This window comes from Vespula vulgaris, chromosome 8 (genome assembly GCF_905475345.1).
Source record: "Vespula vulgaris chromosome 8, iyVesVulg1.1, whole genome shotgun sequence".
Taxonomy (NCBI): Eukaryota; Metazoa; Arthropoda; class Insecta; order Hymenoptera; family Vespidae; genus Vespula; species Vespula vulgaris.
In genome coordinates this window covers 3,528,371-3,547,932 of record NC_066593.1, presented here as the reverse complement: position 1 = coordinate 3,547,932, position 19,562 = coordinate 3,528,371, and the positions used below count along the sequence as shown (strand labels likewise).

General features: G+C 32.7%; 4 protein-coding genes across 8 annotated transcripts; 2 read left to right on the top strand and 2 right to left on the bottom strand.

Annotated features, from left to right (window-relative positions):
- Nucleotides 1-1,896: 1,896 nt before the first annotated feature.
- Nucleotides 1,897-6,574, top strand: LOC127065713 (protein shifted). Its single transcript, XM_050998488.1, has 6 exons — nucleotides 1,897-3,119; nucleotides 3,694-3,936; nucleotides 4,027-4,170; nucleotides 4,416-4,568; nucleotides 5,544-5,639; nucleotides 5,729-6,574. The coding sequence occupies exons 1-6, from the start codon at nucleotides 2,951-2,953 to the stop codon at nucleotides 5,953-5,955; spliced, it is 1,032 nt and encodes a 343-aa protein (XP_050854445.1). The 5' UTR covers nucleotides 1,897-2,950; the 3' UTR covers nucleotides 5,956-6,574.
- LOC127065717 (5-demethoxyubiquinone hydroxylase, mitochondrial) lies at nucleotides 3,151-6,813 on the bottom strand. The gene is made up of 3 exons (XM_050998494.1): nucleotides 6,665-6,813; nucleotides 5,232-5,413; nucleotides 3,151-5,138 (listed from the first exon to the last, which is right to left on the bottom strand). Exons 2-3 carry the CDS (start codon nucleotides 5,386-5,388, stop codon nucleotides 4,708-4,710), a joined length of 588 nt encoding a protein of 195 aa, XP_050854451.1. The 5' UTR covers nucleotides 5,389-5,413; nucleotides 6,665-6,813; the 3' UTR covers nucleotides 3,151-4,707.
- LOC127065708 (DNA-binding protein P3A2) lies at nucleotides 6,796-18,748 on the top strand. 5 transcript variants are annotated; one of them, XM_050998477.1, is made up of 8 exons: nucleotides 6,796-6,943; nucleotides 9,817-10,092; nucleotides 11,855-11,979; nucleotides 12,104-12,529; nucleotides 12,603-12,902; nucleotides 13,459-13,599; nucleotides 13,848-13,995; nucleotides 15,379-18,748. In XM_050998477.1, the coding sequence occupies exons 2-8, from the start codon at nucleotides 9,915-9,917 to the stop codon at nucleotides 15,708-15,710; spliced, it is 1,650 nt and encodes a 549-aa protein (XP_050854434.1). In that variant the 5' UTR covers nucleotides 6,796-6,943; nucleotides 9,817-9,914; the 3' UTR covers nucleotides 15,711-18,748. The 5 variants fall into 5 exon arrangements, with proteins under 5 accessions (XP_050854434.1, XP_050854436.1, XP_050854437.1 ...); XM_050998479.1 differs by lacking the exon at nucleotides 6,796-6,943 and adding an exon at nucleotides 7,759-7,911 and having other exon boundaries at nucleotides 9,817-10,068; XM_050998480.1 differs by lacking the exon at nucleotides 6,796-6,943 and adding an exon at nucleotides 7,759-7,911 and having other exon boundaries at nucleotides 12,603-12,800.
- On the bottom strand, nucleotides 18,190-19,343 carry LOC127065719 (cytochrome c oxidase subunit 5A, mitochondrial). Its single transcript, XM_050998497.1, has 2 exons — nucleotides 19,041-19,343; nucleotides 18,190-18,551 (listed from the first exon to the last, which is right to left on the bottom strand). Exons 1-2 carry the CDS (start codon nucleotides 19,243-19,245, stop codon nucleotides 18,301-18,303), a joined length of 456 nt encoding a protein of 151 aa, XP_050854454.1. The 5' UTR covers nucleotides 19,246-19,343; the 3' UTR covers nucleotides 18,190-18,300.
- Between the last annotated feature and the right edge of the window lie 219 nt (nucleotides 19,344-19,562).

Genomic DNA, 19,562 nt, shown 5'->3' with positions numbered 1-19,562 from the left:
CCTTAAAGGATCTATCGTCTCAAAGAAGACGGAGTACGTTGTTTTTTCTTTAGACGAAGGGAGGGAAAAAAGGTTTACGAGGTAGATTGTGAGATTACTCGATATAACGATTATTTCGCTAGATCATCACGAAGATCTAACATGGCTGACGATGCATTATGATATATATTGCTATTGGTATTGATGTCTGACAATAGAAATAATTCTGAAAATTATAAAAAAGAAATAAATAAATAAATAAATATTAATTCTTCATTTATATTAATCGAAAGGTTCGTAGCTTTTTTCCCTTCTTCTTCTTCCTCTTTTCTTCTTCTTCTTCTTCTTCTTCTTCTTCTTCTTCTTCTTCTCGTCTTTTTCATGGAGGCGCGAAAAATGTTCGCGGTTTTACACCGCGACCACGAACACCGACGGAGTGTAAAATCGGTGTATGTCTCTTACGTGGAGCATCTCGTCTAACAAGCCGGCCTTTATAACGGCTCGCGAAACGACCGTGGAAACGTTCGGTTAATCGTACCGGACAAGGAAAAAGACGAGAAGAAGAAGAAGAAGAAGAAGAAGAAGAAGAGAGGTCTCTCTGAAGAGTCAGGACAAAGTGCAGCGTTGAAAATAATTTCTCTTGTAAGATTGTTACGTCCTCGCACGAATAATAATACATTAATTAACTTAATAGAGGAATGGAACAAATACCATTGATTAAAATTATAGTTTAATATATTTATTTTGTTTCAAGATAATCGAGATTGTAATAGTTATGAAATCCTTACATTCATGAGCACGAGTATAAAGCTCGGAGATGTAATGCAAAAGATTTGAGGTCTCTTTGCCTAAAGGCACGTATATATATCTATATATTTTATATATATCATATATTATCTCTGTAATTTTTCTCATTTATAATATATACGAGGAGAGAGAGAGAGAGAGAGAGAGAGAGAGAGAGAAAAGGAGTATTGCAGAGGTTTAAGAAAAAAAGTAAAAGAATAGAAAACAAGGGCGGAAGAGTGAGAAAGATGAAAGGAAGATTCAGACGAAAGAACGTTAAAAACTGGTTTCCTCTTGCCGATTTCTTTTCACCTTATTTGTTATTTCGAATTCTGAATTTTCATGTATTCCTGTGCGATCTTTGGGAAACGAAAGGATCGCCAGCGCCGAACAGCGCTCGTAAAATACGTCGAAAAGGTCTATCGAGTCTGTCACATTTCTCGAGGCGTATGCATAATATCCAGCTATGCTAAATCTAAATGATCTCGCCTCCTTGATAGAATCATTTAAGAGTCAACATAACGATCTATACTTCGAGCTATATGTCCAGATGTTAAGTCAACAACTTAACGTCATCTGAAATAACTTGTTATTTTAAGATAAACATTTTAAGATGAATTCTTTTCGGACAAAGACGTTTTTCAATAGCTATAAAAATTTCAATTATTGGCCTAATATTTTTTATAGAATCTGATTCAAATAAAATATTTGATCAATAGATACAATAAAAAAAATTGTCTTTTAATAAACATCAATCATTTTTGCCTCACTCTGTGTAACTGTCATTACATCAGGAAAGTAAAGACAACGAAGTTCACAAGCTCTCTTATTGAATTTAATTTCGGCGCTAATTTGCCGCGCCGTCGTAGCGTGTGGTTTAGTGTACATATACAAACACTTGCGCGCGCACACATATACGTTAGCAAGTTCGTACGTCGACCCTTAACTTCGTGTCTGCCGTACAGACGTCCTCGTAGCTCTGAAATGCAAATTAGACTTCTTTAACCGAATGTCTACGTGTAAACGAAGAGACAAGGAATGACTTCTTGTGAAGTTATTTACGAAAGAAATATTAGTGTGCGTGTTCTCTAATTCTGCGTGCATTGCGTATGTGTGAAGTAAAAGAAAAGACTACAAAAGAGGACTGAGAGTGGTGAGGGAGAGAGGAAGAGAGAGAGAAAGAGAGAGAAAGAGAGAGAGAGAGAGAGAGAGAGAGAGAGAGAGAGAGGACTTCGTAAAGAGATAAGGATCTCTTACGGGTCCATGGCGAGAAGAGAAGAGAAGAAGAGAAGATGGAATCGCCGCTGCCACCGCCACCACCGCCGCCACCACTGCCGCTACCGCAGCTGCTTTTTTCCATTGACTCGGTCAGTCAGTCAGTCAGTCGGCGACTGCGATGCGATTCGACACGTTCGATTTTGGAGTATCGCGAAATGTCCACTCGTATCAGCATCCAACGTATACGTGTATACGTCGTATCATCGATAATATTCTAATACCGATCGAACAAGGAGCGTGAAAGATCAGTTTTTTATCAGAGCTTTCATTGGAAAATACGAGATTGGTCTTGAAAGAAAACAAAAAAAAAAAGAAAAGAAAGAAAGAAAGAAAGAAGGATAGTTCGTTCAGAAGATTAAAGGGTATTTCACGAAAGATCACTATTATCTAACAAGATTATCTTATTGAAGTGGCGACCGGTCCCACGCCCGTGAAAAGCCCATTTCACGCGGCGAATCAAGGCGCGCGCGCGCGCGCTCTCTCAAGTGCGCGACGCGACGCGACGCGACGGTGGCAACGACGACCGTCATCGTCATCGTCATCATCGTCGTCATCGTTATCGTCATTATCGTCATCATTATTATCGTTATCACGACAACAACGACGACGACGACGACGACGACAACGATAACGATAACAACAACGATAATTACGACGACGGCGACAAGAACGACGACGACGAGGAATATAAAAAAGGACAAAAAAAAGGAGTCGGTGGTGAGAGAAAGAAAGAAGAGAAAAGGAGAAAGCACGCTCGCGTGCGTACGTCATCGTACGTGCGTGCGTGCGCGCGTGGGCTGAGAGATTGGTAGAAAGTGGTGGGGAGAATAGAATAAGGGCGGGGGTGGAGAGATTTTAGGAAAGGCGCGTAACACCTGACGGAAAAAGCGCTTAGAGCCTTTCATAAATGATTATGCGGTGGGCGACAGCCGCCCTTACCTTGGCGGTGATCGCTTTATTTATTTTCGACACTACTATGGCCAGGCATCATCACCATCATCGTTCTGGTAATGGTCATAAACCGTCCAGTGATATATCGCTTTGGATCGACCAACAGCAAATCAAAATGTTCAGCGGTAAGTGAATTATTTTATCGAAAAGATGAAATCACGATGTACGTAGTTTTTATTATTCTATATCGCATTTTCCAATTAAAATAAACTTCTATTCGAAGAATTGAGTAACACTGCTGGGAAGTCTTATTTATCGTTTTATATTTCGTCGTTTCTTTTCGTCAAAATTTTGTTATTGTAAATCGAAATGAAAACTGTTTCGAGAATAACTTTTTAGTTATTGATCTGTTTTTTTTTTTTTTTTTATATTTGTGTGTATGCGTGAGAGAAAGAATAAGGGAAAAAAAACTTCGACAAATTTGTTACGCATTGAGCATTATTTTTGCATATAAAAAGGCTATATGCTCTTTGTCGTTGATAATGTTATTAATATATTATATTAAATACATTACAATCACTTATTATATCATTACGCGATATATTATGTGTTTTACCATTGGATCAGTGATTTCAATGCCTATACAGAACATCATGGTATCGATCCTTTCTCGGATCTAATTTTTTTTTTCTATCGTGTTATTATGAAATATATATTGTTTTATAAATTCTTACAAAAAATCGATATTATTTTTATTAGGTGTTGAAATGGAGATCTATGTTATTTCGGAGGGCATTGTTTTATCATATCTTTTGGATCCAGAATTTGAAAATAAGCTGCCGATTATTCCTAGCGAAGTATCGTACGTAAACTTTACATGGAAATCTGGTGTAAAAAAATATTATTATAACTTTTATCGACTGAAATCTTTTGATGAATCAATTCTCAAAACTCCATCGATCACGATTAAAACCCAAGGACGAGTACCGAAAAGAGCAAAGGGTAAAGATCACGATCCATGTTTACAAAGTTTATTATAAAATTAGCTCTTTATTTTTTTAAATAATTATTTTCTTTTTTTTTGTATTATAGAATTTAGCGTTTTATTACCTTGTACTGGAAATAATTCAGGAGTAGCACAATTTGGAATTGGTTTAATGATTGAAACGCGGAAAGGTAAACCATTGAACGGAACACCGCTTCATCTTAGTTTAAGAAAAGAATGCAACTTACGCGGTAAGTATATTCAATGTTTGCTACGTTATTCCTTAATTTACATACGTACTTTTATTTGTTATATATCAAAATAAATAGTCTCTCATCAAATGAACAAATGCAATTCATTGTTCTTTTCATTTTCGTTCTTTACTAATTTCCTTATGATTTTGATTGAAACTTTGAAAAATAATTTATAAAAAAAAAAAAAAAGAGAAGAAATTAGAAAAAGAAAAATCACAGATCTCTTTTGTTTTAAATTTTAGAACCAAATCCTGGGCCTTGCCCCGACGGTTATTTGGGTCCACCTCATTGTAAAAAAGCACTCTGCTATCCAAATTGTATGAATGGTGGCAACTGTACTGCTCCCGGCGTATGTTCGTGCCCTCCTGGATTTCAAGGACCTTACTGCGAAGGGGGTACGCAAATTTATACAAACTTTTTTAAATAATAACTATTAACAAAAAATATTTATTTAACATATGTCATGCGATATTAAAAGAGTAACAAATGACTTCTACATACATAAACATAAACTACCATTGAAATTAATATAATTTAGACTACTTTAGAAATAGTAATCGCGGTTTTACAGCCAAACTTTATTATATCTGTGAGAGTTGCATAAAAAGGAGCTTGTTCCGCTCCATGCTCTAATCCCGTATCGTGATGCTCTTGTTCTTCATCGCGAAAAGTTTTAATCGTATCTAATAATTCTTTGTCTATGACTTCACCAGTTTCCATTAAGTTACGTAATTGATCATTATAATGCTCTACAATGACAGTTTCGACAGCTACGGTACACGCCATAGCTGCTTTCTCTCCCATTAACGCTGTTCCAGCACCAAGAAGAAATCCAGCTATATTCCAAACAGGTACAAATACAGTGGGTCGCGCACGATACTTTCGAATTAATTCTTCAAATTTGGCACGATGTTTTTTCTCTTGATCCCACATATGCTGAATCATTGGACCCTTTGGAGTATTGCCTGTTTTATATAATGATTAAAGCAACATGCGTTGAAGTAAAAAAACAAGAAAAATCTGACAATGCAATATAATTTTTCAAAAAATTCCTATACCCAAAATAGCCATTTGCCCTGCATATATTCTATCAGCTGCCAACTCTCCAGCATGATTTACTCTTATAATAGAATCTAAAAGTTTTCCTGCTTTAGTGGTTGAAGTTGCAGCGGATGTGCTATATAATCGTAATCCGAATTGGCGTAGGTGCAGCATTTTCTTTATCAATGTTGATAATATTCTGAAAATAATTAATAACAAATAATACCTGTTATATAATTATAATATAAAAAGATGTACATATATACATAAAGATATATAAAAACATATATCTCAAAGATATAAATATCTATCGTTTATATTTCTTTCAGGTATTTGTTCAGAAAAATGTTTAAATGGTGGAAAATGTGTACAAAAAGATACTTGCGAATGTCCCAAAGGTTACTTTGGTTTACATTGCGAATTTTGTAAGTAATTTTATTCGATGTTATAGACGTAACCCTATCGGTATAATATAATTTATAACAACTCTGGAAATGTAATTGTTTATGTTTAGCAAAATGTGTTATTCCTTGTCTGAATGGAGGTAAATGTAAAGGAAATAATATATGTCGATGTCCTGCTGGCTTTAAAGGCGATCACTGTGAAATAGGTAGACGTTCGCCGCAACGATCACCTTGCACAAGAGCTTGCAGAAATGGAACTTGTCAACCTGATAATACGTGCCTTTGTGATCCCGGATGGTTTGGAAAATTATGTAACAAAAATAAGCCTTGGGCTTAAAAATGAAACATACTTCTGGACAGTGGTATTATCTTTATAACTAGTTGGATTAACAAAACTATTGACATTTATCCGAAAATATTGAGAAAAAAAAATATAGGTTTCATATCCTTTAGAAAAATATGAAACATTTAAAGAAACATCTAAAATATGCATAAAATTAATAATCCAATTAGTTAATGCCACAAAAAAAAAATATCAATGTGTTTAGTTTGTAATTCATCCCACCCGAGATGTGATATATAAAATTGCTTTACAGCAATTTAAGCTATTAATTATTATTTTAATAATATACTTTTATATTGTTACATTTGTAGTTGTGACTGTGTAAAAAGGAATACAACTCGTTTTTTCCACCTTTTAATGCGCACATTACATGTTTCTTTCAAAAAATATCACCAAAAGATTACTCAATCACAAAACAAAACCAACAACATGCACCATTAAGAAAAAAAGAAATTGATACGTTATAAATATTGAACGGGCATCACGCAATAATACAAAGTCGAGTATTTAAATAAAAACAAACTTAAACAATGACGCATCTTTTGATGCACACACACTTTGATTGACATCTCGATCAAAAAAAAACCTTAGATTTTACAACATGATGTCGATAGTCCTCAACAAATACGTATTTACGAACACCATTATGAGTGAAAAAATAAAAAAGCAACGACAGTAATAATGAACGTTGATAAAATAATACCGTCAAACGCGTGAATTTTAAACGCGCATAAACATATTTGTAGGTTACAGATCACACGATCAACAGAGGGAGAAAGAGAGAGACACTATCGTTTCAGGGAAAAATGAAGAAATTGAGTCACGTGTTTCAGGCGCCAATGAGAAGTTAGGTACGACGGCCGCCATGACGCGTATCGCATTGCTTCGAACCAATCGCATTATTCCAGACTCTTATACATGTATATGGTGTTCGCGTTTCGAGGATCAGCAGTGGCATTTCATGGAATCTAAGGAGAAAACGGTAAGTGTCGATGAAAAAGTCAGAATCAAACGTAACGTAAGTTGTCATTGCGCGGCGCGAGGATGGCGATGCAACGCGCATTCGCGAAATAAAGGTAAATTTTGCATCGTCTGCTTGGAGTGCACCGCGCAGGCTCGCTCAAGATGGCCGCCCTCCTCGATGCTGGCGCGTTCTTTCCTTCTCCCTCATGTGTACGTTCATATTATTACGCTCGTGTGTCCTGACGAGTGGGCAAAGAAAGCGGGTGGGCAGGCAGACAGGCAGGCTGAGAAGCAGGAAGCAAGATAGAAAGAAAGAAGGGAAGGAAGGATATAGGAAAGAAAGGAGGCGCGTAGTGGCGCGTGTAAAGCGACAGTGGAGGTGGCGACGACGACGGCAGCAGCGGAGACAGACTCGCAACCGATCGATACGTCCGTCGACGACGCTGCCGCCGCCGCTGCCACCGCCACCGCCACCGCCACCGCCGCCGTCGAAACTAGCCATGGTGTCCATGGCGGTCGTCGTGCGCGTTGTTGTGGCGCGGAGCGACGAAGAAGGCGCGAGTAATAGCGAGGACGAAAGGTGGTGGTGAGGAGAGGAGGGTCTTCGAGATTTTCGCGCGCGCGGCCGAGTTAGGCTTCTCCCGGATCCGGCGCGTCCGGCGACCCTTTCTCAGAGAGAAAAGAAACTCGTCGTCGTAGTTCGCCTTCGAAGTCTGTCACGGAACGCGCAGTGCACGAGTCGCGTAACGACCGACGAAAAGGACAACGTTGACGGAGACAGAGACGGAGACGACGACGACGACGACGTCGACGACGACGATGACCGCTGCGATACGCTCGCGTGGGGCGTGGTGGTGGTGGTGGTGGTGGTGCTGAGAGAGAGAGCGTGTGCGGTTATAGCCCGCGACGGCTGTCTCCCCGCAGACGCGAAGCGCCCTGAGCCCTCTCCCTGTGTAACACCGGGTGACCACTCACGGGACACACAAGGTGCGTACGCAACTCGCGATTTTCACTGGGCCTGCTCCATGACTCTCCTCGCGATACCCTTCTCTTCGGTCATGAGCTTCACGGCCCCCCCGACGGTGCTCTCTCTTTTGCGTGTGCCCTGCGCATTTTCATTTGCCCCCCCAAAATAAACGCGCCGTCTTAGCGGTGTCGGCTTTTGGCGCATCCTCTCTGCTCTCTCTCTCTCTCTCTCTCTGTCTCTGTCTCTCTCTCTCTCTCTCTTCCTCTTTTTCTACTATTTTATTTTCCTCTCCACCCTCTTTCCATACTACACTCTTGCTGCTACTGCTACTGCGACTGTTCCTGCTTTTGTTGTGTCGTTGCTTTGACGTTACCACTGTCATCATTGCTGCTAAGCTTACTGTTACACGCGTCTTGTTATTTCATACTCTTAATGTGAAACAGTCTGCCTTCTTTCTCTCTCTCTCTCTCTCTCTTTCCCTTTCTCTCTTTCTCTCTCTCTCTCTCTCTCTTTATTACGTCTTCTCATTGACACGCTCTTCTGTCAACTTAACGCGTTGCACTTCACTCTCGATTATGACGAATCTCGGGAAAGGATGCGGAAGGAACCGCTACATATCTTATATATATATTCTTGTCTTTTATTTATCGATAATAACAAAGACGTGTAGCATATTTCTCTTCATTTCTATAAAACATTTTACCTTTCTCATATCATACGTTCATGTAAAAATGCGCGCGAGATATCTCAGCGAAATATTTCCTGCTATTCGTCGATTATTTTCACTTCTTTTTATCCATCATAGTTTTTTTCGCAGTTCTATGAGAAAAATAAAAGGAGATAGAGAAAATCATCATCGAAGAAACTTCCGTGTTATCATGTAAATCGTAAAATTCAACCTTTCTCTTTTTTAAATCAATGTGTGCCCACTCGTTATATGTTCCTCTATACTTTGAAACGAATGACGTTCACTTTATCGATTTTTCGTGTTCCAACGCAAATAGACGTACAAGTTTAGTATTTCAAACTTCATAATTCTTGTCATGTATGTGGTGTGTGTCCCTTTCCTCCTTTATGTTTTCTTTTTAAAATATATTATAATTTTTTTTTATTTATATTAATTATATATTTTGTCAAGATAAAATATTTCAAAGATTTATAAATTGTAATATCATTGATGAAGTCATAATAGTAGGTCATTTACAATTCTATTTTATATTATTTTATCTGTTTAATAAAACAATTGTGACAATACCAAAAATGTTATAACACATTTTATTAAACAATTCTGCATACTAATATTGTTTGTTTTGTTGATGTTTAATATTTGGATTGCAATAGATTAATTTCAAATTGATTTATATTTTTACCACTGAGATAACTGGTACTTGCACATATTTCATGATTATTCATATTATGATTGTTATTGTATAGTCTCTGTTATCTCTCTGTACCTGTATGTTTTAATTTCTTCACATATGATATGTTATAATATTAGTATGTTAATATGTGATGAAGTATTATTGTATGTGTTGTATTGCAAATAAATAGAAATAAATTATACTATGAAGCTGTTAATTCTTTACATAGATCGTAACACACATAAGTTTCCTTGTTAACAAAAAGTTACACATTTAACTAAATTATATTAATTATATAAATCTTTTTTGAGAAAAAAGAAAATAACAAGCATTATTTTTATTAACAAGCATTATCTATTAAAAATAAATTTACTTTAGGATTTCATTTTATATTAATCATTATAAAAAGGATATTATTTTATAACTATAAATCAAAAATTGCCTTTTATTTGTTGAGATATATAAATCATGGTAATTCCAACTATTAATATATATCATTTTAATTGCTTTCTTTTCTATACATTTTGTCTTAGATATTAACTCAACATTTCTTTACTCTACTAGGATAAGGTGATGTAAAAGAATATCTCAAGATCTACAATTACATTTGTTGGGCCATTGCAATATATTAAAAAGTCAAAACGGGTGACGAAGACAAAAAGATGGTGTCTCTGCCTAATGCAGAGTCTGGCACAATGGACAGAATTTCTGATGATGATGATGATGAACCCAGTAGTGGGTCTGAAACATATGAGGAGGGAGATCTTTTGACAGCAGCCATGGACGATGATGTGACAGCCCAGCTAGCTGCAGCAGGTTGGCAAATCAAACACGCTAATGGTGATTTCCATTTTTTTGCTTTATCACCTCTTGAGTTATTTACGGCTTAATCACTTCCATTTGCAAGTTAAACGCAACAAACAACGTTCATCATTGACTGTGGAACCTTGTGTACATTTAATCTCGGATACTTTTCACCACCAATAGCGATGAACGCGTAAGATATAAGAGATCATTCTCTTTAAAGAGTCTCCACAAGTTTCTAAGAATAAGATGTGATATTACAAAAGTATTGTTTACACTATTATTTTTATATATTACTACAATATTTTTTATATATTGTATCTTGAATTATTCAAAAAGCTTGTAGTGATTTTTAATAGCTATCAATATTGATATTTCCATTTATGAAGTATATATAAAAAATATATGTATATGTAAAATATATTTATATTTGAAAAATATATTGTACACATGCATTGCAAATATAAAATAGATATTACGTTTTAGATTTTTAGAAGCTAAAACTTATTTCCAAAATGGTATTTATATATATTTTACATGGTCCAGAATATATTATTGAATAAACTTAAAAACATATATATAAGTGTAATTTTAATTAAAAGTCACTACGGATTTTCCGAATAATGCAATATATCAATTTTCTGCTATATCAAAGGTAAACATTTTCATTTTGTATAACAATCTGTTTCACTAAATTACTTTTTGAATTTAACATAAATAATTAACAGTATATAAAAGTCTGTGTAACATTTTTCATACTTTCAATTTAATTATGTTTTTTTTGACATTCACTTTATTAACATAAATAGAAATCATGAATGTAAAATTTATTATCTTATAAGACTCTTTATGGAGTGTTATTGGTCATAAAAGGATAGGGAAAAAAAAAAAAAGAAAAATTTTGAAACGGTATATGTGCAAGTGGAGCCTGCCTGCCAATGATGCAAGTTTTGGTAATTACTAAATTTACTAAATGAAATTTCATACATTAGAAAAATAATGAAAATTCGTAATTCTATATATTAATTCATAACAATATTTCTTTTAATGAAAGAAAATTACATTCAGTCATTGACAGAGCAGTATGATATAGTCTACCATCATATTTTATTACTTCGGTTAATTTTATGTTTTTATTTCTTTTGCGTGCATCTTTTTAATTTATGCCTTTTATTCTCAGAATGTGCTTTATTTTTAACATATGCAAGACATATTTTTTAAAATTTATTTATCAATAGTATGAATTGATGTTTCTATGTTTTGGTATTTTTACATTAAACTTATTATTGTTTATATTGTTGCTACAGTTTACTTATTTACTATACTTTCTATATAGTATGACATATATTTAAAAAAAAATATTTTTTGTGCACAAATTTTAATAGAAAATAATCAACAAAATTTGTTAGTACATGTGCAACCTTATTTGTTTTTCAAACAAAATCTAAGAGAATTATTTTTAAGCACAACTTCTAGATTGTAATAGTAACTTTATAATCCAATTTTTTTTTTCATCTAATTATATTAAATATAAAAATATAGATTATGTGTAAATACATAATACATCTCTTAGATTTTGAGCACGTCTTATATTACTATTGCTTATGCATCTCTTTACTTTGAATGCACTACATGTATATGTGTTGATATGTCAATATAATATATTAAACATGTTCAGAATTAATTATTAAACGTAATAACTTTAAAACATTTTCAAAATTAACATTTTATATTGACATACAAGTTGTATAAAACCATAGGATATAAAAATTTGTATCAAGATTATATTTTTCTATAGGCCCTGTTGGTGTAGCTGCAGCTGCTGCTATTGTTTCTGCAAAGAAAAGGAAACGACCTCATAGTTTTGAAACTAATCCCAGTATAAGAAAAAGACAACAGAACAGGCTTTTACGAAAACTTAGAGTAAGAAATTATAAATGTATAAAAACTTCTTACTTCCTAACAAAAAGAGTGATTTTTTTGTATATTCTTCTTACTTTTTTAATATTGATTTTTTTTTTACATTCATCTTTTTATATTCTTACAGCAAACCATAGATGAATTTGCCACACGAGTGGGACAACAAGCTGTAGTATTAGTAGCTACTCCAGGCAAACCAAATAGTAGCTACAAAGTTTTTGGGGCTAAACCATTAGAAGATGTAGTAAAAAATTTAAGAAATGTTATAATGGAGGAACTTGAAAGTGCATTAGCACAACAAGCCCCACCTCCCGTTCAGGATGACCCATCTTTATATGAATTACCACCACTTATAATAGATGGAATTCCTACACCTGTAGAAAAAATGACTCAAGCTCAACTCAGGGCATTTATACCATTAATGTTAAAGTATTCTACAGGTAGAGGTAAACCTGGTTGGGGAAGGGATAGTACACGACCTCCTTGGTGGCCAAAAGAGTTACCTTGGGCAAATGTTCGTATGGATGCACGTTCCGAGGATGAAAAACAAAAGGTTCATATTTAGTAATCAACTTAATCATTTATCAATTAAAAGAATCGTAACAACTGTCTTTATATTGTTATAGATTTCTTGGACACATGCTTTAAGACAAATAGTAATAAATTGCTACAAATTTCATGGAAGAGAAGATCTTCTACCAGCATTCAGTGAAGAAGACGATAAATCTACTGTATTATTACAACAGACAACTCCTCATTCCTCGTCTCATCCTTCACATTCATCTAGCCAGGGTCAAAGTGGACAGTCGCAACAACAACAGACGGTGGGAGTTGTTCGTCTCAGCAGCACGGATTCATCTAAGGGAAACTCTTCGCCGGCACAAATCATTGCTGCATCTCCCACAGCTCTTGCCACTGCCACTCAGGTGGGAGTGGATAGAGTTTATTGAAGAAAAGGGAATAATTTGAAACAATATGATAAAATGTGTTTCATTAAATTTTTCATCAACTAATATTAATACATAATATATATATATATGTGTGTACATATAGTAATATATCGTATAATAGGTAAATAATGCAACAAAATATCTGCTAAGAAAATTTCGAACTAAACCATTAAGTTTTTTGAACCATATTATCATGTTGTTTCTTTAAATTCCTGATTCTATTTAGGAGAACAAAAATATGAAGTTTGGAGACGTATTTTTTCACGCGGATTTGCCACGTTTCAGTTCATGTGTTTAGTTTCCCTTATTTGAGTTGAATCTAGCTTTATTTCTAATATTACAGAATTGTATATAATAGTATTTAATATTTTTGACAATATAAAGAATATATTTATTTATTTTCATCCTATTAGGTCGATTAAAATCATGTTCGTTAAAATTCAAATAAAATTTCGAATTTTAAATAATTATTAATTAAATCAAAGAGAAATAAAAAATTATTAATATTGTAATCAAAATTTGTATATTACAGATGACGGCACAGTATCCAACAGCAGTGTTACAGACAATAACGAATCCTGATGGTACAGTGTCTATAATTCAAGTGGATCCAAGTAATCCTATCATTACGTTACCGGATGGTACAACAGCTCAAGTTCAAGGTGTAGCTACTGTGAGTTAAACAAAATAATTTTTTATCACGTTATCTCAAATCATAGAGAATTTTGTTTGTGTTATTTTTATTAGTAAATAAAATAAAGTTTTAAGATATATTCTTTGATGAAATATATTAGAAGCAGCAGTACATATATTTCATAAGAATTTAGTTTGTTATCATTAGATAAGATACTTTGTGTGTGCGCGTGTGTGTGTGTGTGTATACATATGTATGTATGTATGTATGTATATGTGTGCATACAGATCCACACAAGTCAAGGAGAAGTTCAAGCACTCGCAGAAGTGGCAAGTGGTGCAGAGGGTACTAGTGTTGCTGTTGATCTAAACAGTGTAACTGAAGCAACGTTAGGTCAAGATGGACAAATCATCCTTACAGGCGAAGATGGTCACGGTAAAACTGTTTTCTATAGGCTCTGCACGGTCGCCGGCCAGGAACTACTTGAGCAGTGATTTGTTTTTACTAGCCCAGAAACCTTTATTATTTTGCATGCTGTCTGTTGAGCTCCATTCAAAAACAATGTTTACAAATCTTTATTATTGTGTATAATGAAGTAGAATTTTTTTGATTAATTATTGTTTTTATTATTGTACATATGTCTTTATTTGGAGCTATGCACAGCGTTATTTTAATTTCATCTTTAAGAATCCATGATATTTTAAAAATATTATCAGAAGAGCATTTTTGTTATGCAGAAGAAACAATAATAACAAATTTACATTCATTGGTCTTGTATAATAAGTCATGAAAAAATGAAAGTTTATTTAAAAAGTGTATCATATGTGTGTTTATATAAGTAAGCTTTCTCCAATCGTTTCAGAGGAACTATGAATTTGTATTGAAAGATATTATAAAGTTAGCATTTATTTATATGTATATCATGTACATAGAGTCTATAGAATGAAAAATAAATATACACAATAGATCTATTAAAAATATTCAAATTATTACTGATAACTGACTGAAAAAAAAAATCATTTAAAGAAATTGAGTCTGTGTGTATAGATGTCAGAATATTAGTAAAAATAAATTATTACATGGATTCTTAAAATTAGTGCAGTAAAAATAAATAAAGAAAAATTATGATCATAATCACGACAAACCCACCCTTTGTTTTATGATCATTGCACATCATTATTACAGAAGATTGATTATTTTCTTTAATTTAAAGAAAGGAGATACAATAAAATTGATGTACATAGAGCATTTTTTGTTGATGTTTTATTATTTTATATTTGTTGTATTTAACAGTTTTTGTTTAAGCTACTTGAAACAAAAGTATTATAATACTACTTTGCATACATTTGTGATAAATCTTTATTGTTAATGATGTTATACTCAAAATTATAATATTATCATTAAGATCAGTAAATTCTGTTACAAAAAGCTTAAACATTTACTGTCATTATTATTGCCTTATCTTTTTCGTATAGATATGCATTATGTGTATTATGTCCTGATACTATAGACGTTAAAAGGGTGTGCCAGAAAACATAGTAAGTATATATACTTTTCTTTCGCACACCCTATTAATTTTGTTCATTGTTATTTATATGATATAATCACTGTTATAGCTGTATTGTAAACTGGTATGTCTTGTTAAGAAACAAATGAGAGTTTATCATTATTGTGAGCACTGTATATAAAAATACAATTAAATTTGTGTATATTTATATATACATAAACATACATCAAGAAAAAGACAATAATCCAGTTTACTCTACAGAAAATGCCTGAGCACAGGCAAAACATAGGACAGTCTTGTCTATGTTACAGGATATCCGGTATCTGTGTCAGGAGTAATCACTGTACCAGTGTCTGCAAGTATGTATCAAACTATGGTGGCCAATATTCAAAGTGATGGTACTATGCAAGTCGTAACACCGATGGTTCAAGTACCTAAAGTTGAACCTGGAAATGGGGAAACCAGTATTGAAGCTGTCACGATTCAAGGTCATCCTATGACAATGATAAATGCAGCAGGAGAACATCAAGTTCTTCAAGTGATATCATTAAAAGACGCTAATGTTCTCACCAAAGCTATGCAAGCAGAAGTAGTGAAAGATGAAGATAGTCAACAACAACAAACCGTGTCTAGTCCAGAATAAGTAACATTGTGCATAATTAATAGACAAGCTCTATTAAATCTATTAAGATAAATTGGCGTGTAATGGGAGTGTAAGAAAAAGAAGTGAAAGAATTGTAGGGATTTGTATTTGAAATGTTAAGGCAGACAATTGTGTCTTGAATTCTTATGCAGTGCACATTTGCTAACTGCTCTTCTAAATAATGAGTGTGTTTGAGTGTGTAAATGACTGGGTGCGTTAATCAATGAATTAAGAGTTTGTATTCAAAATTTATTATAGACATATACAATATTTACCTGTAATTCTATTTCTCCAAAGTAGTACGACTTTTTGAAAGTGCTACTATTTAAAGAATAACTGTATCTTCAAAAATTTTATTAATTGCTCCTTAGGAGAGATCTTTGTTATACGGAGAGTGCAACACACATTTTCCAATAATAAGTACCATAACAATATATTTTCATCTAGTCTTAGAATTGGTTAGAACTGGTTGAATTCTTATGGATATTCCAAAGAGTTCTCACATGTTTTATGTTAAATTAATTTAATAAGTAGGCAACTATTTATAAAAAGCACATATATGAGTTTTTTAACATTGAGATAATGTTTTGATGTTAAACTCATCATCAGTGTTACAATCTATTAAAAAAAAAAAAAAGAAAAGAAAAAAAAAGAAAAAAATGGAGCTTTTAATATATTGATAAAATTACATTTTTTATTTATTTTCGAGCATATGCAGAATTGGAAAATAATATTTCATAAATGATCATTTCAGAATCGTGAGAAAACATAGTATATTGCAAATTAAAAAAGAAATTAACAATCTGATTTAGTGTAAAAATATATATTCTGGATCAGATTCAAAATATTTGGCTATGGCCAAAAGACATGTAACATATTTTTATGACAAAAGAACGAACCAAATTTGTGCTTGGTTGTAGAGATATATATGTATAGATATACACACATACATACACACAGGATCACATTATAGCAGTAAAAAGAATTAAGCATTTCTGACGGGTACAAATAGGATAAGATATCTTTTTTTCTCAAGAAGTTACATATTTGTATTTAACATCTAATACATATGATTTAGATGTGATTGTAATACTTTAATATTTAATACCGGGTATTTTTAATTTCTGGTCTTTTTTAATTTATTAAGGTTTTGCTTTTACATGATAAAAAAACATAATGTGAAATTATTATGAAAGTATAATGTTATATTTATGTTTTTAGATTAAGAACTGATATATGACAAATGCAAACTTTATCTGGCGACCGTGCTAATATTTTTTTCAGTATATTTAAGAAATCAGTACTAGATACACAATTTTAAACGGAGTACCTTACATAAAAATTAGAAAATACATTGCTCTTACTGCATTTTGAAGTAATCAAAACGTGTCACTTCTATTTTATATTACAGAAACCATTCTTCGATAGCAGTGAAGAGCCAATTCACTTTTATATCTGATGTTAGAAAAACTGTATTTACTTTGTGCAATCTTGTTTCAATGTTGCGGTATAAGTAAAAAAAATATCTGGTAAAATGAAATAATTTTATTTGTGCAATCACCCTAATGAGTAATAAACAATTTATATATAATTTATTTATATTTATTAATATACTTTAATCATATCAATACATACAAAAATGCTAAGCCTTTTGTTCTAAACACTAAATTATTTCATCTTATATCTAGTAATGTTAAGTTAGATTTTCTTTCTACACTTACTCAATATTTATTATTGATAATACATTTTTACCATACACAAAGTTCCTGTAGATTTGTAGCAGTTTTTCATCCTTGTAACATACACATTGGAAGATAAGTCGTAACATTGAAACAACAAGCTGCCTTTGGAACTAGGCATAACAATACCAAAAAGTTTTTATAATATTATAGACAAAAGTATTTAAATTTAATAACAACTATTACTAGTGCAGATTATATTGATTAGATATTGTTGCATTGTTTTGTAAAATCATGGCCATTGAAAACGTGATGTAATATATAAACATGTATAGGTAAGATCATGTTGTATTCTACATTTTCGTTCATGAAGGAACATACCCAACATAAATTAAGTTCTATGTCATCTAAGAAGACATACGTATATTAACACATTAGATGATTATAGGCATATATGTATATGACTTTACTGCTGTGTATCCTATAATGTAATTTGTAAATATGTCGTGATTGTGTCATTTTTCTTTGGTTAAGTTCAGTGTAAAAAAAGTAAATTGAGTCCATTACCATTTTAAACATGACATAAAGAACCAATGGAAAAACAGTTCAAATATAGCACACATATCATTTCATTATGTTTCCCACATTACTTAAATTTGCACTGACCCTTGTATTACAATTCTTACATATTATTTTATTTATAGAGCTATAAAGCACAGATTAATTGATTAGTAATTAGGGAAACAACTGCATGATGATTAAAGTTTTTTATTGAATTAAGAAACACTTTTATAAATAGATCTATTGAAAGTACACTTTATTCAATACAGTTCAACTTTTCGTGAACAACAATCTTGATGAAGATGCACTTTCATGTATAAATACTAAAATGGAAATTTATACATTTTTAATTACATTTGATATGGGGCTACAAGGGCTAATTCTGGTTTGTCATATCCTAATTCTTCTGGAGTATTGATACCCAATTCATCTAAGGTAGGCCTTATCTCTTGAAGAATGTATGGGTAAATAGTGTTGACATATGGACCGCATTTGTCTTTAATAGATTCTAAGAACCTAACAGCCAATGCATAATCATTTATTCGTCTACAAGCTCTTAATGCTGCACAGATAATTCTGGGTTCAGGAACCAAGTCCATACCTAGTAAAGTAAATATAACAAAACAAATTTCAATAGTAAACAGTAAATAATAACCAATAGATCATTTATTTTAAATATAGCAAAATTTCAAGAGAAATCTAGAATCCTCAATATTCTTAAACTTTGTTATTCTTATGAAATAAAAATTATATCAATTATGTTACGGTGAAAGAATTGTAAATACAATATGTGCTTGTTATATCAATGAGTATCAATGTTATTCTATGACTTGTAATCAAGAGATCACAGGCAATGTTATAATTAATACGTTACTATAAATAAGAATCTATATACATATATATATATATATATATACACATATATATATATATAATATATTACATATTAACGAGCTATTGAGTTTAACTATGTAATAGAAATTGTACGTTAAATGAGAAATATTTGGATTTTCTGAAAACTTTAATTAATATTTCTAAATAATGTAATAATAATGTGAAGAAAGATAAAATGTAAATGTCAAATCTTTACCAGCCAAATCGTTCATTGCTTTTCGAGTCTCCCAGCCATCGATATCCGGACGACTGAAAAAACTTTCATATCGTGCATCGAATTCTTCATCAGATTCAGTAGAACCGTGTGAATTTCTATAAGACTGAGTGCCAACAATCGTAGCACGAGGTATCGTAGTATTTCTTACAGAGGATCCGATGCGTCCTACCACGAGACGTAACATTTTTCTACGAAATTATCTAGACTTAACGATAGTTTTCGACAAAAACCGTCCACCCTTGCTCGGGACTGTCTGTTGCGTAAAGGTAAAAGATATCGGTCACAAGCAGATCTGTCTACGCTTGCGTAGTAAATTGCGAAGTGACCTTTAACATACCTAAATTCATATATTTTTTTCACACATATTTAATTTCCTTCTTCAATTGTTTTACTTAAAAAATATAACATTTATATCGACTATTTATAATATTACGTACTTTGATATTCATTATTTTTCATTCATAAAATTACTTTTAAAAGAAATTATTTCGTATCGTCTAC

Bases quoted from the DNA above. Each gene is read 5' to 3' on its own strand.
- LOC127065708 (XM_050998477.1), top strand. From the start codon at position 9,915: ATGGTGTCTCTGCCTAATGCAGAGTCTGGCACAATGGACAGAATTTCT. The intron at 13,600-13,847 runs GTGAGTTAAACA...GTGTGCATACAG, and splicing joins AAGTTCAAGGTGTAGCTACT to ATCCACACAAGTCAAGGAGA. The intron at 13,996-15,378 runs GTAAAACTGTTT...TCTATGTTACAG, and splicing joins TACAGGCGAAGATGGTCACG to GATATCCGGTATCTGTGTCA.
- LOC127065717 (XM_050998494.1), bottom strand. From the start codon at position 5,388: ATGCTGCACCTACGCCAATTCGGATTACGATTATATAGCACATCCGCT. The intron at 5,139-5,231 runs GTATAGGAATTT...TATATAAAACAG, and splicing joins AGGGCAAATGGCTATTTTGG to GCAATACTCCAAAGGGTCCA.
- LOC127065719 (XM_050998497.1), bottom strand. From the start codon at position 19,245: ATGTTACGTCTCGTGGTAGGACGCATCGGATCCTCTGTAAGAAATACT. The intron at 18,552-19,040 runs GTAAAGATTTGA...TTACTTTACTAG, and splicing joins AGCAATGAACGATTTGGCTG to GTATGGACTTGGTTCCTGAA.
- LOC127065713 (XM_050998488.1), top strand. From the start codon at position 2,951: ATGATTATGCGGTGGGCGACAGCCGCCCTTACCTTGGCGGTGATCGCT. The intron at 3,937-4,026 runs GTAAAGATCACG...TTTGTATTATAG, and splicing joins AGTACCGAAAAGAGCAAAGG to AATTTAGCGTTTTATTACCT. The intron at 5,640-5,728 runs GTAAGTAATTTT...GTTTATGTTTAG, and splicing joins TGGTTTACATTGCGAATTTT to CAAAATGTGTTATTCCTTGT.